The 17238-nt window shown below is 43.3% G+C and overlaps 1 protein-coding gene across 1 annotated transcript in view; it reads right to left on the bottom strand.

Moving 5' to 3' along the window:
• Window positions 1-3819: 3819 nt before the first annotated feature.
• ETV5 (ETS variant transcription factor 5) overlaps window positions 3820-17238 on the bottom strand; it is a 59044-nt gene continuing 45625 nt past the window's right edge. Inside the window, exons 10-13 of the mRNA XM_069558668.1 lie at window positions 14355-14423; window positions 14031-14200; window positions 9316-9417; window positions 3820-6273 (exon numbers count right to left, since the gene is read on the bottom strand). Coding sequence (XP_069414769.1) covers window positions 6052-6273; window positions 9316-9417; window positions 14031-14200; window positions 14355-14423 — 563 coding nt within the window. The 3' untranslated portion in view covers window positions 3820-6051. The remainder of the gene's footprint in view (window positions 6274-9315; window positions 9418-14030; window positions 14201-14354; window positions 14424-17238) is intronic.

Here is a 17238-nt window from a genome sequence, read left to right as displayed (position 1 = left end):
ATCTAGACTTATTGCCTTAGTGATCTCATCCAGTCTCAGTTTTAAATACCCTGTCCACAATGATGGCACTTAATTTCTCTTTCCAGTCTGGATCTCTCCCCTGGGCTCCAGACTTGTATATCCAAGTCGACATTCCCATTTGGATTTCTAATAGGCATCTCAAAAGTTATGTCCCAAACAGAGTGCCTCTCCTCCCCCTATCCCACCCTGCATTTGTCCTCCTCAGGTTTTCCTATCTCAGTGAACGGCGCCTCACACTTCCTTGTGCTCAGGCCCAGAGCTTTGGAGTCGTAACTGACTCCATTCTTCTCACTCTACACATTCAAAACCTATTGGCTCTATCTTAAAAATAAATCCAGATTATGACCTCCATGTGCTGTGATCCAGAACATCATCTCGCCCCACCTGGATTATTGCAACAGCCTATTCCTTGGTCTTGCTTATTTCTTCACTCTCCTGCAATTGATTTCAACTCAGCAGCCAGTGATCCTTTTAAATATAAGTCAGATCATGTCACTTCTCTGCTTAAAATTTCTAACAGCTAAACATTAACAGAGTAAATGCCAGAGTCCTTAAAAAAACCAACAGGACCCCAGATGATACTCACCACCCCCAGTTACTTTTTCAGCTTTCTTACTGTGCCTTGTCTCACCCCTTCTGACCCTGTTTCACAGGCCTTGCTATTCCATAAATAGTCCAAGAATGTTTAAAGTTTCAGGGTTTTGCTCTTCCCTCTGTCTACATGCTTTTCCTTCAGATAACCATCTGGCTCTATCTATTGTCAAGTCTTTGCTCAACTGTGAGGTCTTCCATGATCTTCCTATTTAAAACTGCAACACCCCCATCCCCACCACTCAATCACATCCCCTCTCTGCTTAATTTCTCTCCATAAGTTACTCAACATTATCTAAAAAATGCTATCATTTATTTGTTTCATTTTTTTTGCTCCCTTCCCCAGATATAAGATCCTTGAGAGCACAGATTTCTATTTTCCCCCCTCCAGTAATCCTAGAGCAGTACCTGGCATAGAATAGGCACTATGTATTGAATGGTGGTGGTTTGGTCACTAAGTTGTGTCTGACTCTTGTGACCCCATGGACTGTAGGGCTCCTCTGTCCCTGGGATTCTCCAGGCAAGAACACTGGAGTGGGTTGCCATTTCCTTCTCCAATGCATGAAAGTGAAAACTGAAAGTGAAGTCACTGAGTCGTGTCCAACTCTCAGCGATCCCATGGACTGTAGCCTACTAGGCTCTCCTCTGTCCATGGGATTTTCCAGGCAAGAGTACTGGAGTGGGGTGCCATTGCCTTAGGGAATGAACAAATATATGCCTTTAATGGTGGGGCTGAGCAACTTTCAGGGTTTGTTCAAATATGAGATATCTGTTAAATCTGCCAACACACACACACCCATCCCCCCAACCCCCAACCCCCGCTTTGAATTCCCAAGGAACTCCTTTCCCTCCTAAGGGATCTGGGAAATAACAATTCACCAGTGGGTTCATTGATGTAGGAGGTTAGGCCAGGATGGCCCTCTGAGATCATCTTGTCAAATCCAATCAATCTCTGAGCTGGAACCAGAACCCCTATGTTCCGCCTCCCAGTGTCTAGCTCTCTTTCCATAGTAGCCACTGAGAACATTCCAAGATCATAATTTTGGAGGCTAACAGCCATGGATATTTTCAGATTTAATTTCAGCAAAGTGTTACCATTTAAGAAAGCCTGCCAGAAAGATAATGCAGATGAAAACGTACTGTGTAAACTGTGAAGTGCTATCCAAAGGTTAGTTATCTGAGGTCCACTGCCAAGGTCAACAAGACCTGGGTGTAGGGCCAGTTCTTAAATCAGAGGAGTGAAACCAAAGTTGGTCATTCAAGGGCCCCTTCCAAACGGGACACTGGTGTCTTTGCTGGGACCAGAAGGACACAGGGGCTTGTCTCTCACCCCCACCCCAAGTATAATATACTCTTGCTGAGTAAGATAGATGGATGCTTACATTATGTATGTGTTAAAACAGATGATTTTAACACATGATGATGACTTTCTTTTTCCCTTTTTCTTGTGTTTTAGAAGCCATACACTAAGCTCCAGCCACCTGTACCACTGGGCATGGACCGGCTCTCCAAGATTTCCGACTGTCTGTGTGCGTGAGTGTTTTTCTGCCACATTAGTTTACATCGGTCCCAGCTGCACTAGAATTTAGATTCTGTGCAAACCCTGGCTCTCAAAACCACATTCTTTTGCCCTCACACTACTTCTCTGTCATCTAACCACTGAAAAAGCATTGTTTTACTGGCCTGGCTCAAGAAAGGGGATCTCAGTGAAGAGTAAACTTCCTGTTTTCTAGGCTTTCTTATCCTAGCACTCTACAGAAGGGCTGCCCAGTGTTTGGTGACCTTCTGCATTAGGTTAACAATCGGGATCTGGGCCCAGGGGGATCATGATCCCGTGAAGAATGGGGAGCTGACTGTTAAGGTCTAATCGTAGTGAAGCTGAATGGCAGGGCTTACTTTGTCCTGGCTCCCCAGCCTTCTCCCCAAGCATCTCTTAAGCTGTTGAAGCCAATGGGTTTATGTGGCAGGCATTCATTCCTCATGAGCTCCGATTCAAGCGGCTGTGCACTGATTCAGGCTCAGATGTTTCTACACTTAGGGCTTGTAAAACAGTGAAAGAAAGATACAGATAACTCACAGAAAGCCTTCTGTTGTAGACTAGGAAAAAGGATCTACTTGTTTCTCTACTGTAATAGGAGCCTTGAAAAGCCCAAATTAAGGTGCAGAAAAAAGGGTGAAATAAGAGCACTGAAAGCTTAATACTGCACGGAGTCCTGCAAACTTTTTCCAAGTGATAGATATGCACCTAAAATTGTGGGTTAAATTCATTTCACCTGCCTTCCCTAATCAAGGTTGTTTAAAGACCTCAATGTCCCCGAGCAGCATGTGGCTTAAACGTTTGCTCTCCCACTGGGCATGAGCAAGTGGGTGACCTTTTGACTTCAGAAGGCTGCAAACTCCACCCTCACAATGTGCCTATATCCTGGTTACACCTGTGCACAATTTCCATCCCGCATCTTTCCCCAATCACCTTTCCCCAGGTGCCCCAAATCTCACTCCACCCTGATGTTTTATTCCTAAGCCTTCCAGGAGGCAGTTTTCAGGCTTGTTTTCCTATCTCCTCTTTTTGCTGCATTTCAGCATTTTAGCTTGCTGAGCGTCAGGCAAAATGAACCTAGTTTGGTAACAGCGTTCAAACTCAGAAGAAAGGTTTTTGCTTCTCTATGGCTGGAAAAAACAAAAGAGGCACGACCTTCCTAAGCTGTCATTTTTGAGGGAACTACTAGTAAAATTTTACTTAAGGTCAAAATCTGGGGAGAAACTAGGAAAAGAGGTAGTCGTCTTTTGTCTGGTTTTCCAAGAATTCATCTAAGGGGCTGAGCCAGATATCCTGGAACTCAATAGTCCTAGCCTAGTGATCTTCTCACAATGAACCTAGGGCCTATGGAAAGTAAGCTATGCTTTAAAAAAAAAAAAAAATTGAGTTGGTGAGTAGGTGGGCTCGACAGGAGGGATAGGATGGTGTCAACTCCCCACTGGCTGGGAAAACCTGTTTTCTACTTTCCTTCTACTCTTTTGGATCAAATGTTTAGCCAGAGTTTGAGAGATGAGATTAGAAGAGAGAAGCTGTGCGCAAGTTGACTCTCAACTCTAGAGTCATAAGGCTTGATAGCTAAGAGGGGGAGAGACAGAGGGAGAGGAAGGTACCAGGTGACTTCTGCTTACTTTAAGATGGGGGTAAGAAAGATGCGGGTTTCAGGCACTTGGTAAACTGAAAGCAAACTTTATTGTACACAGTACAGAATATAACGCAGCTTGGCAGGATGCAAACAGCCCTGCGCAGGGGAAAAGTATTTCAAATCAACTGGCAGGTTAAAGCCTTTCTGCACTGTAGATTTTCCACACTCTGGAAAAGAAGCAAAAACAAAAAACCGAAAAACCCCAAATCATCAGGGAGGTGCATGAGTCCGATGGGAATGCAACGGTGACGCCGCCATCCTGTGTCCCGAGACCGCACCGGGCACATGGCCGTAGCGGGGGAGGGGAGCTCAGGCTACAGACGATTCTTTTCATACTTGCTAAGACAGCATAAATCCATCAAAAAAAAAAAATCCCAACAAAACCCAAACCCAGATAAGAAAGGAAAAAAAAATCCTATACAGCATTTACAACAAATTAACCTCTAGCCAGCTTGGGGTAAAATATGCATCTATGTATAGACTATGTGTAGGTTAGAAAGCTATAAATACCATTTGGAAAGAGTCCTTTGATTAGAATACAATGCTAATTAAGGCCCAAGCTACAGGTGCAATACCTTTGTGGGCTAATTAGCTTCCAAGAGGGAATCCTTGTATTTCCACAGCTATGAAATGCACCCCTTATCTGTGACCCTCTTCACAAATGTGTTCCTGGTCACCTGGGGGACTGTTTGAGACTGCAGAGCGTTCCATCAATAGAAAAACAAAGCACTGTCCTTTGTGTATGAAGAGTAGCATCATCATTGTTTCTGTGCTCAGTGTCAGGGGAAGCACAGAACTCTCTCAACAGCAGGCACCAAGGTGCTACCTTTTCCTCTACTTTGAGCTTTCATGTAGCTTTAGCTGGGTTGTTGAAAACTTTTCCAATAAAATTCAGCGATCAGAGAACTCTTTTGAAAAGTGGCAGGAAACTAAGGCGCTAGCACACTTTTACCTGTTGGTGTCGCGCATACGTCTCAAACCCTATTGAATCATATGCAGGGTTTAAAGTCCGAGGATTTAAAGAAAAAGGAAAAACAAAAATGGATGAAATGGAAATTGTCATCAGTCATGCCCAGGGAAGACTCCCTAGGGTTTCCATCAGGTGACCAGGTTTCAAATGGACATGACATGTATTATGTACATATGCTTTCCAGAGAGGGCATGGGAGGGAACATTGGGGACTATACACATAGAATCTAAACGGTGTGTCCAGGCTGCCCTGCACACCTCAAAAATGTACAACTCAGGTGCAAATGTTCCGTCAGGCTGTCTGGTGCAGAAAGCACAAAGCAGGCAATAAAGAGGGCTTGCACTCAGCCAAGGGGACGCCCCCAGCAAAGCCCCTTTCAAGCTGCAGCGTCTTCAGAAGTCGGCACTGTCCTGTTTATAGGGCACAGTGCTCAGTTACCAAAAGGTTTGTTTTTTTTTGCTTTAAATACCAAAACTACAAAAATCAGTTTATAAACTGGTTTTCCAAAACAAAACAATCCCCCGAATCAAAGCAAAACAAAATACTGTCAAAAGTGTTAATCACCTTCTCCTAAAATTAAAGCCATCCACACACAGCCATGTGACTGGGAAGAGAGAGGGGGCTTGCTCTACTTGGTGACCACATGGCCAGAAGGTTCCCAAGAGTAGCAATGGTTTATTTGAGAACCGTGGAGTGGGTAACAGCTATTCATCCTTTTCCCCTTCTTTGTAGACCAAGGGGAAACATTTCAGCGAGCTGCAAGAGCTGTCCAAGTTTTAAGGTAATACTTGGCAACCCTTCGTGGTTTGAGCCTCCCCAACTTAGCCTACCTCCTGTTCTATGGGTTTTGTGACTCACTTTTTCAACAAATTGTGCAAATCAGAGCCCTTCTATGTAAAGGCATTTAGTAGTCCTTGATCAATGCAGATTGTCACATACTCTGTCCTGGTTTGCGGGTACCAACCTGAACAAGGTATTGCTTTGCATATATATTGTCCATGGGAAGGAGGCTCCATTTCAATCGCTTCCCAGAAAACTTGTCAGGATCAAGAGCTGAGGCACCAGCTTTTGGGTGGTTTTTCTACCCCTCCCTGTTCCCACTCCCCCGCCAAAGTTTCTGTCCTTAAGGGTGCCAATCCAGAGACAGATTGGATTCTCTATCTCCGGAGACAGATAATACTCAAAGGGCAAGCTTTAGGAACAGCCAGAAACACAAACAAAACCACTGTTCTCGTTTGCCTGAATGGGAACTGCTAGCTCTAAGGTTTGGCCGCTCAACTGCTCAGAAACTTAGTAAGCAAAGCCTTCGGCATAGGGGAGGCTGCCGCAGCGGTCCACATCCAGAAGATAAGCAGGGTTGTCCTCAAAGTGGGTCAGTGGCAGGGTGTCCTCCTCGCTGAGGTGGCACTCAGACTCTGCTTTCAGGAACGGACGCTGGTTGTCAGGGAAGGCCATGGAGAAAAGGGCATCAGGGTCGCAAACGAACTTGTAGACATATCGTTCCCCGGCCACCTAGAGAGAAAATGCACCTTATGAGGCCCAGTTGGATCAGGGCATGGGGTGTGGGCACCAAGGGAAGAAAGGGTTATCTGTTAAGCCACCATGCTCTTGGGCAGCCTGGGACCAAGAGGCTCAATGGTAGTTGATTATCCATATCCTTCGATTTATTTTGATAAACCATGGGGACCTGTTACCTGCTGAATGTTTTGACACCACAGCTTAACAGCTGAAAAGAATATATGAATATCAAACTCAGGTTCTTCTTAAAAGAACATCCTCACTGTTAAAAATCAGTCTAGAAACAACGGTTATGCTGAGGCTGGTGTTATAAGGATTGAAAGATGCAGGAGTCAGCCCATGTGTTCAGTTACCTCAAGTTTACAGTCTTCACAGGACAGCTTTGTTGTCCCACAGGGCTAGGAATTCAGAAGCTATGTGGGATTTTATAAGCTTGTTCCAAAACCAAAAAGAACTGCTTTTTGGCTTACCTGCAGTTGAAAATGACTAATGTCATGGTTTTGCTACACTGAACGAACTGCAAACTACCTTTATATGAATTTTATGCATTATAACATTACTTGAACCAACCAGCCTTGATTAAGGGTGGCAGGTGTATACAATCACTCATTCCTATTTGGGTTTTTTAAAAGGCAGTTTACTGTTAAATCTCTGGTTCCCCAGCCAGAGTCAGCTCACATGTGGAAGAGCTAGGCAGGAGTATACAGTGATGATAATACTAGCTCCGAAAGTTGAGCGAATGGCTTCCGGCCCTGGCTTGGTCACTAGCAAGTCCCAATCTCTATGAATCTCAGTTTTCCCTTTCGTAAACCTGAGGGTATGGAACTAATGCTTTTCTGAGTCCCTGCCCGGATCAGTTATGCTACCACTCCTCTTTCATTTAATTTTCATTTACTCATAGGTCACATAATAACGCAAGGATCTCTTACACTGGAAAACATGTTACTATTTCTAGGACATTTTCACATATATATTACCCCTTTGAGATTAGATCAAGAATTATTAGCTACACTTTCATTGGAAACAGGCTTTGAAAAGTTGACTTTCCTTAAAGCATAATTAAATGGCAGTGTTAGGATCTGAGCCCACCCAAGTCTCATTCCTATGCCTTCCTCTGTACTATTTTATGCTTAATTCTCAGAGTTCTCTTCTTTCTTAGAAAACCTAGGAACAACATGGGTGAAATCCCTGATCTGGGAAGATCCCCTGAGGAGGGAAATGGCAACCCACTCCAGTATTCTTGCCTGGAAAACCATATGGACAGAGGAGCCTGGTGGGCTACATACAGTCCATGGGGTTGCAGAGTCAGACACGACTTAGCAACTGAACAACAAAATGTTCTAAAACTGGTTTTGAGTGACAGTTGTACTACTCTGCATACATATTAAAACCCCACTGAATTGTACCTTTAAAAAAAGGGGGGGAGGGAATAGGTAGGGTGGGGTGATAACCCATTTTAGAGTATCTATTAACTATGCCAAGCACTGAAGTCAAGTTCTCATTTTGCCCCAAAGAAGCTGATATTCCTGTGGCAGATACTGACAAGCCAGGGAGATTTACAATATCGAGAGTAGGGAGACAGAGTGATGGAGATGAACGCAGGTGCTCTCAGAAGCAGATGAGACCACGTAACTCAGCTTGAGAACTTCAGATTCTTGGAGTAAACAGGTTATTGAGAAACAAGCAGGAGCTGGCCAGGTAATGAAGGTGTTAGGAATGTTCTTAAGTAGGATGGTAGTTTAATAGGTGTTTTTTCATTTTATAATATGCTTGATAACTTACATGACTGATAGTGTTTGTTTACAAACAATACATATTAAGAGACAGATGGCTGTGGTAGTGGAAGCAGACAAGTGCAAGTGAGGAAATGAGGGTTAGATGGTGCCTTAGAGCCTGTATGAAGGGTTAAAGTCTGAGTTTTATCCAGAAGACCATCCATGAAAAGTTTTAATAATTTAAGGAGATGAGAGGAATATGGGGTCATATGACCACCTGCCTATGAGAAGATAAGCCTGGTTTTAGCACAAGTTCTCAGCAACAATGACCATATAATTCTGAGTGCATCTACCATGTAAAGACTGCCTAAATGTATAAATGCTAGAATCTGGGTAACAGTACAGTATAAAATCTGGTTAAGAAAAACCAAAGATTAGCCATCTTCATCTTCTGCTTATTCACGGCTTTTAAGATTTTGGTCTTTCACCACCTATCACAATAAGGATTTTGTTCTGGCTTCCTCAAAATATGCTTCATCCTTTATTCTGCAACTTGTTATCAGGCTATTCTGCTCCCATTTTGCAAATCTTGGCTTTTTAACTTGTAGTTTCCAGTTTTTGAAAAAGATTTTCTTCGTCCTAACACTTAAGAGTATTAGACCAACATATTTGGAGGTCTTGGTGTCTTAACAACTAAAGACTTCAACTAAGCTCTTGTGGGAGCAGAGACCTTTAAGTTGATTCTCTCCCTGGCTCCTTTATGGATATAATAGTTGGCCTAAGTATCTGGACAATTTAAAAAATTTTTTCTTTGGCTGCATTGGGTCTCTGTTGCTGTGTGCAGGTTTTTTCTAGTTGTGGCAGGGTCGGTGGCGGGGGGGGGGGGGGGTGCTACTCATTGTGGTGGCTTCTCATTGCTGAAGAGCACGGGCTATAGGTGGAAGGGCTTAGTTGCCCCACAGCATGTGGAATCTTCCTGAATCAGGGATCGAGCCCTTGTCCCCTGCATTGGCAGGTGGATTCTTAACCACTGGACCATCAGGGAAGTCCTATCTGGACATTTCTGTAAGTAGAGACAGTTTCTTTATTTCTCTAAAGCAGAGGAGGCTAATTTTCCTACAGAATCTTCCACAACCTCTGGTTTTGAGGTACCTGAGAGTATTAAAGGTGCTCTTTGTATCTCATTTTAACTCATTTTTCCAAGATTTTTTCCTACCACAGAATCACGAAGCTAACATTTCCTCGAAGCCATTAGTCTTAGTACAGAAGCCTTGGACAGTTTCTCTGAGAGTAATCTTAATTGTCTCTCATAATTGTTCACCTTCTGCATGATGCCCTTTTCGTAGTAATAGCGTAGAGATCGGCTGAGCTTGTCATAGTTCATGGCTGGCCGGTTCTTCTGAATGCCCCAACGCCGAGCAACCTGAAGAGACAGGAGAGCAATGGAAACTCATTCCTTGGGTCTAGCGGGTTTCTTCCCAATCCCAGGAGAGCGTTCTAGAACCCAATTGCTCTGGTCACTGATCCATTTCTCTGACCTGAATGGAAAAGCACTTAATTCCCTTAAGACCAACATTCAACAAAGGTGATGATTTAGTCATTGATGCTAAGAGGTGAGACCTGGAGGTGGAAGAATCCTAGCATTTTAAGATTGCAGAGGGCTTGGCTAGCATCCCAGAGGAAGCAGGCTCTCTACTGTTTCTCCACATATGAATTATTGACCAATACCCATAGACCATTAACATGTTGCCATTAAGTGCTATGGTTTCTGTAGCAGTCAATAAGGAATAATTAGAATGGTCATTCCTGAAACATTAGAAACACACTAGTGAGTTGCTAATGGGCCAGCAGAGCAAAAGTTCAATTCTAATAAGATTGGAGAGGGGCTGGGAGATGTTTACGTATTGCAGCTCATGGAGTAAAAGGGAATCAGATCATTTCAGCCTGCTGCCATCCAATCCCCTGTTCCCAGTGGACTTGCAGAATGGACATTAAAACATGTAGCACCATTATCCATTTAATGAAAAATTAACATGGCTTCCCAAACAGTTGTGAAGTGCATTATATCTAAACCCGATCCACCTGAGGTGCAGTGATGGGGGGATGTAATTGGAACTCTGGGCAAAGAAGCCTTAAAGCAAGAACACTTACTAGTGGAGTTCAGCAAGACAGTCAAGCAATTCTGCTCAAGTATCTCAATATCCCGAACCCTATGTATAAGGATGACTGTCAAGGTAGATTAACCTTGGAAATATGAGGCCTTTAAATGCATGCAAACCAGCGATCATATTTGGAACATTCTGGGTCAGTTTTGGAAACTTAACCAAAACAACTACATTCGTTTAAAAAAAAAAATAAACATGGAATGAGAAGTAGGGAGACTGCAGGTGGAAAAGTGGATCATAGAGCCACGTTTCACTTAACGTATTATTCAAAAGTATTTGGGGCAGAATGAAAGCAACCTCTCAACTCGGGATTCGAGATGACCTTTAATAAATATCAGAAATGATCTGATAAGGAAGAAATGCATCTGTCCTAATCATATTACAGAAATTCAACAGTCATGATTCCATTTTCCCTTGTAAGAAACCATGTGAACGTTAAATTTCCATTCATTTGCTTTGTGCCCGAGAGCACACGATACCCTGGTTCTCTGCCTTTCTCCATATTGCACACATTCAACTCTTTGCAATGACCAAAAAGGCAAAATTAAGCAAAAACACATCCCCTGTTTAGAGAAAAACAGTTTAAGCCAATAGAAATAGTGGTAAGAAAGAAAAGCTGGTAAATCAATACGTGTCCTTTTTTTTTTTTTTAAAGAAATAACACCGTGAAGGTATTATTGAACTGCTGCTGGCCACAAGTAATGCAAGAACCCTTAAAAGAGGTCCAGCTTCATCATTTGACTGTACTGCACTGGTGGAAAACAATTCTTGACTACTTAACTTCAGCCATGACCTTTCTTTGCTGTCACTTGCATATGCAGTAGCTGTACTGGAGAGAGGTTTTATGTATGCGTAGACTTCAAAGCAGCTCTGGTAGCCATAGTTACTGACTCATCCTCTTGGGCCAGGGCCCCGTGATTCAGTAGCCCTCACTGGGGCTGCTCTTAATGCAGTAATCACGATGCGCCACAACTGCAAAGCAGCTGGGAATAACGGCTGCCCCATTTTTTTGGGGGGTGGAGGGAGCAGGCAATAGCTCGCTGCCAGCTCCTTCTTTCCTTCATCTTTCACATTTGTTACTCTGATATAGCATCTTAAGGATGGAGGCCGAAGGAGTTAAAAACAAAACAAAAACCAAAACTCCCATCTCTCTTCCTCTCTTTGTAAGAGCACAGCCACAGCACAGGGAGCGGCTCTTTCTCAGCAGCACGTCCTTTTAAACCTCCCCATGGCATCAGTTATCTGCCACATGTTCAACAAACAACCCTACCCCCCAAAATATTCATTAATGCAGATTCACAGTTAAAATGGCTCCAGATTAAAGCCGAGTCAGTCATAATTGAGAGGGTGCTAAGCTGGATGACTATCAAAAGACATTTGATTAGGGGGCCTGCCAAAACGCAGTTCTAAAACCACAATTTCCATGCACAGTGTAATGGATATTATGGATAATTACCCAGAGTGCACTACTCAGCCACACAGCTGCCTACAATTACGTCCCAAACAGCTTCCTCCTCCGCTTCACCCTTCAAGCTCCCCCCATGACAACTTCTTACAACATTTTTCGAGGAGTTGGTATCTTCCTGACACCACCAAGAGGAGGGCCTGCCAAGTTATACAAGGATTAGAGAGTGGGGAAAAAAGTGTTGCATGTCCTGGGGCCAAAGTGCACACTGGAGCAGAGCTGATCCTGGGGTTAAGGGAATGGAACATTTCAGAGTTCATGGAATGCTCAGGGATTTCAAGCTGCGGTGGCAAGAAGCACTTTCTGAAGAAACAGAGCTGTTTAATCAGCTGAGAGAGGTGCAAGTCCACGAGGAGACTCCCCTGTGACTGGGCAGCTTGGCATTTATGTCAGCATTCTGGATTAGCATTAGTTTCTTTAAGAAAGCTGGGGTCCTTTGCCATCTGTTCATCATTTTCTTTACCGTTGGTTGGAGAGCAACAGATTCAATAACGGCTTTACAAAGGGTCATAACCAGGTTTACCTGCAGCTGTACAGCCTCTGCTTAGGCCCGAGGCAGTGGCAAAAAAGTCGTAAAAGCTCCTTTTTGTGAAATGAGATAAATCAAAAAGGGCTGCTCACATGACAGACTTGACTTTCAAAAAGCCTCAGTGAGTCTGGGCAACATGCTTTCCTCAAGCCTCATACAAACCAGGCCACATTATGAGGAAAAGAATGTGGGGTAGATGCTTTGCAGTGTGGCTGGAAACATGGCTCCATTTCTACATGACTTAGCCAAAAGACACAGTCAGGAGAACACAGCAGTACCAAACTTTGGCTTTGAAGGTAGAACAAGTCTTAACAGAAATCGTATATGTATGGTGATGGACAGGGAGGCCTGGCGTGCTGCGATTCATGGGGTCGCAAAGAGTCGGACACGACTGAGCGACTGAACTGTGACTGATAACTATATCTTCTCTAAAGGCCTTTAAGGAAACCTGCCTTCCTCTACCAGTCAGGATTCTCCTTAAGCCTCCAATTCACACATTTTTCTTTGCTCGTCTTAACTTTCAGGCCATTTTCTTCCTCCAATTTCCTGCCGTCAACCCCTGTGCCCACCTGCCCCTTGGGTGTACTAAAGTGAGCCCTCCGACTGATTAAATAACGTCGAAAACTGCAGCTCCTATTCAGAGGCTTTCGAGAGCATTGTTCTCATTCTAATCACACCAACCCAAAGATACCTTTTTGTTCTGCTGGCTTAATGTGTAACGCTCAAGTATACGCTCCCCAAAGAAGCATATGTCAGACTTTCAGGGAAGTTATTTCTTTTCCATTTCTAACCTCTAGATTCTAAATCAAACAAAAATCAACCCCTTTGAAATCATGGCAAGCCCAGAGCCTGACTTAATTTGCTTTGTGATATTTAGGAAAGGAGAGATTCTGTGATGTGTCCTCTCCTCTGAAGAAATGGCATTGGTTCTGTCCACTGGCCTTTCTGTCAATTTGGCCAAAAAGATGGTAACAATGTTTTTTTCTATTAACAAAATAAGGGAGGTTTGCTATCGTTGTGGTACTTTAAAAAAGAGATAGTAAGAGCGTGATTACATTAACTTTTTTGTTTTTGCTGTGCAGGGTCTTCATTGCTGTGCCAGTTTTGCTCTAGTTGAGGTGAGCAGGGGCTACTCTAGTTACAGTGCTTGGGCCTCTCACTGTGGTCTTTTGCGGAGCACAGGCTCTAGACTGTTCGGGCATCAGTAGTTTCAGCCTGTGGGCTCAGCAGTCATGGCTGACTCTCGAGTACAGGCTCAGGACTTGTGGTGCACAGAGCTTAGTTGCTCTGTGGCATGTGGGGCTTTCCCAGACCAGGTATCGAACCTGTGTCTCCTGCATTGGCAGGTAGATTCTTTAGCACCGAGCCAGGGAAGCTCCTGTGATATTACATTAAAACAACACAAAACACTAGGTTTCTGAGATTGAGACTGACTCATCTCTGATAATGTTATTTCTCTAGAGCCATTTTAAATACACCATAGGACAGTTGCAACCTATATTACTAAAAATGTCTTACAATCTGTTCACATACTCTCTGATACAGGCTATGACATATGAGGGCTTACACCAAAAAAGAGTTGGTATCACTGAAAGAACACTTGAAAGACTTTCTAAGGGAGAAAGCAGACCCTTTTAGAATGTAAGTCTTCGTGGTCTCCCTCCCCAGAATTTGCAGAAGGGTTACTAATACTTTTTACATATTTTGCAGTGGAGAACTTTGCCTGTCCCATTAATAGAAAAGGCACTGTCAAGCCCATTGGCCAGGCCAGAATCTGAATGAGAAGCGCGTATCTGACACAGTAAGAAGGCCTTTTTACTAGATGGAGAACTAAATAGGAACAAACATCAAATCAAAAATCAGAACCCAGTGCTTACCTCTTCGGGTTCTATCAGCTTGAATTCCATGCCTCGGCCTGTCCAGGCAATGAAGTGGGCGTTGGCTGGGTCGTCAAGAAGGGTAACCAGGAACTGCCACAGCTGAAGGGAACCTCGCCTCTGGTAAGGGGGCCCTTCCCGATACATGGTGGGCTCTTGTTTCACTTTGCCTGTTCCGGATAAAGATACATATGCGGTACTTTAGTCTCAATTTTCTCACCTGGTTTGGGCAAATGTCGCCAATCTGCCATCAAGACGACTGACGAAGGTGCTCTGACATGGTAAGAATTCCAGCTTTGCACCAAACCAGATGGGGCTACTTACCTTCCAGTCTCTCAGGAACGACACAAGTGTCGTCAAAGTACAACCGGGGATCCTTCTCATATGAAAAACCTGAAGGAGAATTTAGAAAGAACATGTTGCTTAACATGGATCTCTTCTAAGAAAACTCTGAAGGACTAAAACAGAATTTTCTACCATTTCAGGTCCTCAGTCCAATGAACTGCTGTATCTATGCCAGATTGAATTTGGGAGAGAACTTCACAAGAACCTGGGTGTTTGTGTTCTGATGCAACTGCCCGCTCTGCAGTCAGAACGGCATCAATTCCTGCTGTTAGAGCCGAGACTGCAGGGAGGCACTGAATCACCAGAACGTTCCTGCACATCTTACTCCTGAGGTCTGCATGGATCAGTGACTAAGCCTTTATATCTGAAATGACATCTCATCTATTTCAGCTGGCCTCACTGGGGAGGATCTAATTGATCTGTACACGGTCTTGCCATTTCCCTTTTAGCAAATATTAACTTCACTCTTTCATACAGCTTGTCCATGCTGCCCACACACTTCATTCAATTATGAAAGAGCTTGGAAGGTAGAAAACAATGCCAAATGAGTAAAGACCATGACAAACAATAATCTGAAAGGTAAGTTGGAGGTATCATCATCTCCAGACACTGTGGAAGGAATATGAAGAGAGATTCCAGCAGTAACACTTATTGCAGTGTTAAGAAAACAGGGGGACTGACTGGGCCAACAACATATGTAAGTGGAAATGAAAGGAAGGCAGGGCAAAAAGTAGAAGGTGTCCAGGAGAGGGAAGGATGATGGCTTGGCATTCTAAACCCACTAATCTGGGACTTTCCTGGTGGTCCTGTGGTTAGGACTCCAGGCTCCCAATGTAGGGGGCACCGGTTCAATCTCATTGGGAAACTATGCCACATGATAGGGCCAAAAAAGTAAACCCACTAACCCCTAATAAAGGTTCAGTGCTGACTACCAGGTCAGCAGGCACCCTGATGAGGCCCGCAGCTCAAAGCAAAGCCAGTTAATTAATAGACAGGCATGGTGGGACCACACCCTTGCTTGGGGTCCAGCCTATTTCAGGGGTGAGCATCCCTGTGTACTCTCTTCTAACCACATGCTTTCTCCAGAGGAAGCACCAGAAGCTCCTGTTTGCATAGCGGTACTCCCCACGCTCAGTTCTCTGGTCAACTCGTCTGGCATGTGGACCAGGCTTATGAGTGTCAAGTATGTGGTCCCGGCAGGCAGGGGAGGTCATTTGCAGTGAAGAATGAGCACTAGATTTTTGAGAGGGATTTTCTATGACTTAAACTCTCTGGGTAAAGGCTCCAAGAAATAATCTGTTCATTACAATCAGCTTGGATCAAGTTCTTCTTGGCAGGATCAGCACAATTTTAAAAGAGGCCTGGGGTTGGGAAAACACTGCCCAACTTGGAAACAGATTGTTTTCAGGTTTCGTATTATTCATTTTGTTTTCTCAGCCCCAAGCATTTTTTTCTCTGCTTAATTACAAAGAAGTATATTTTTCTGTAATCCATTAGATATTTATGCTGGGCACATGTTTGTGCTAGAGAAGAGGGTAGACTCGGTGCTTGCTCTAATGGAGCTTGCATCCCAAGTGGTGGAGACAGATGACAAAGTAGGCAAAAAAAGAAAAAAAAAAAAACAACCCAAAAACATGGTGTAATGTGAAGAGCATGGGCCCTGAAGCCAGACTGATTGGACCTAGGTTAACTGTGTGACCTAGAACAAATTAATCTCTCAGTGCTCCATTTTTCTCATCTAAGGATTGTGGAAGATAATTCCTACCTTACAGGCTTGTTAGTGAGAATTTAATGAGTTGATATATATTCTGTTCATTGACTGATTTATCCTTACAACAGACAGCTTAAGAATAGCTCCCAGTACATAGGTGTGCAATGCAGGATAGTTAAAAGGAATCAAGACAGTAAGGACTTGCACATTATGATAAATCTCTCCAGTTACTCTCTTAACAGCACTCACCTTATTCTGTCATGGAGTTCTAAGTTTCTAGAGGGTAAGGACCATATTCTGAATACCTTAGCATCCTTATAGCACCTACTACATAAGTTGCTCTATAACTATTGAAATAAATATGAAGGAATCTACAGTTTTCCATTAAAAGATTTAAGAATGCAATGCTAACTTCTCAGGGACTCCTATAATTTTCCTATATTTTTGGTACTAGGAAACTGACTTACAACAAACTGTCATAATTTATATTAAGAACTGCATAATCCATCATGCTTCATATTTTCTGCCTTGGCTGTTGGGAAGCTATGTATTTCTCGACTTTCTACATGAATTTTGCTACTCTGATGTTTTAACAGCCTTAATATAAAGTCAAAAGTAAACTATACAGTTTACACACCTGCCAAAATTGCTATGTTATATTTAGAGCTTTTTTTTTTGAGCATAATACACTCACAGAATATAGGGGGAAAAAATGTAAACCTAGATTAAATTCTAGGTTTAGTTTTCAAACTAATCAGATGAAGCCCTGCCCATGAGTATCGTTCTGGTATATTTTGTGGTTTCTAGTCATTGCCACATGTGGTTCTCTAAAACATCTGGAAGATGCTGTTGGTTTAAGTGAATTTGTCAGTTGAATTTGCACAGCAGTTGCATCAGTTGTGGTCACAACCATCTAATCACTCAAAGGTGGCAGGAAGGAAGAACCTGTTTGAGGGGCAAAGTGGAAATGAAAGATTCAAAATAGTATGTAAAGATTCCAGGTGAATGCTAAGGCAGGATGGCTATCTTAGTAATCACAGATGCCAATCAGAAACACTTGTCTCACTAACTCACGGGCATCTGTGGTCAAGCCTGTATAAGGAGAGAAAAACTGTGTCAGGGTAATTTAGAGCAATTAAGAATGCAGATAAC

This window comes from Ovis canadensis, chromosome 1 (assembly GCF_042477335.2).
Source record: "Ovis canadensis isolate MfBH-ARS-UI-01 breed Bighorn chromosome 1, ARS-UI_OviCan_v2, whole genome shotgun sequence".
In the NCBI taxonomy this organism is placed as follows: Eukaryota; Metazoa; Chordata; class Mammalia; order Artiodactyla; family Bovidae; genus Ovis; species Ovis canadensis.
Note: the sequence above shows the minus strand (reverse complement) of the source record. Positions and strands in the feature narration are given on the sequence as shown.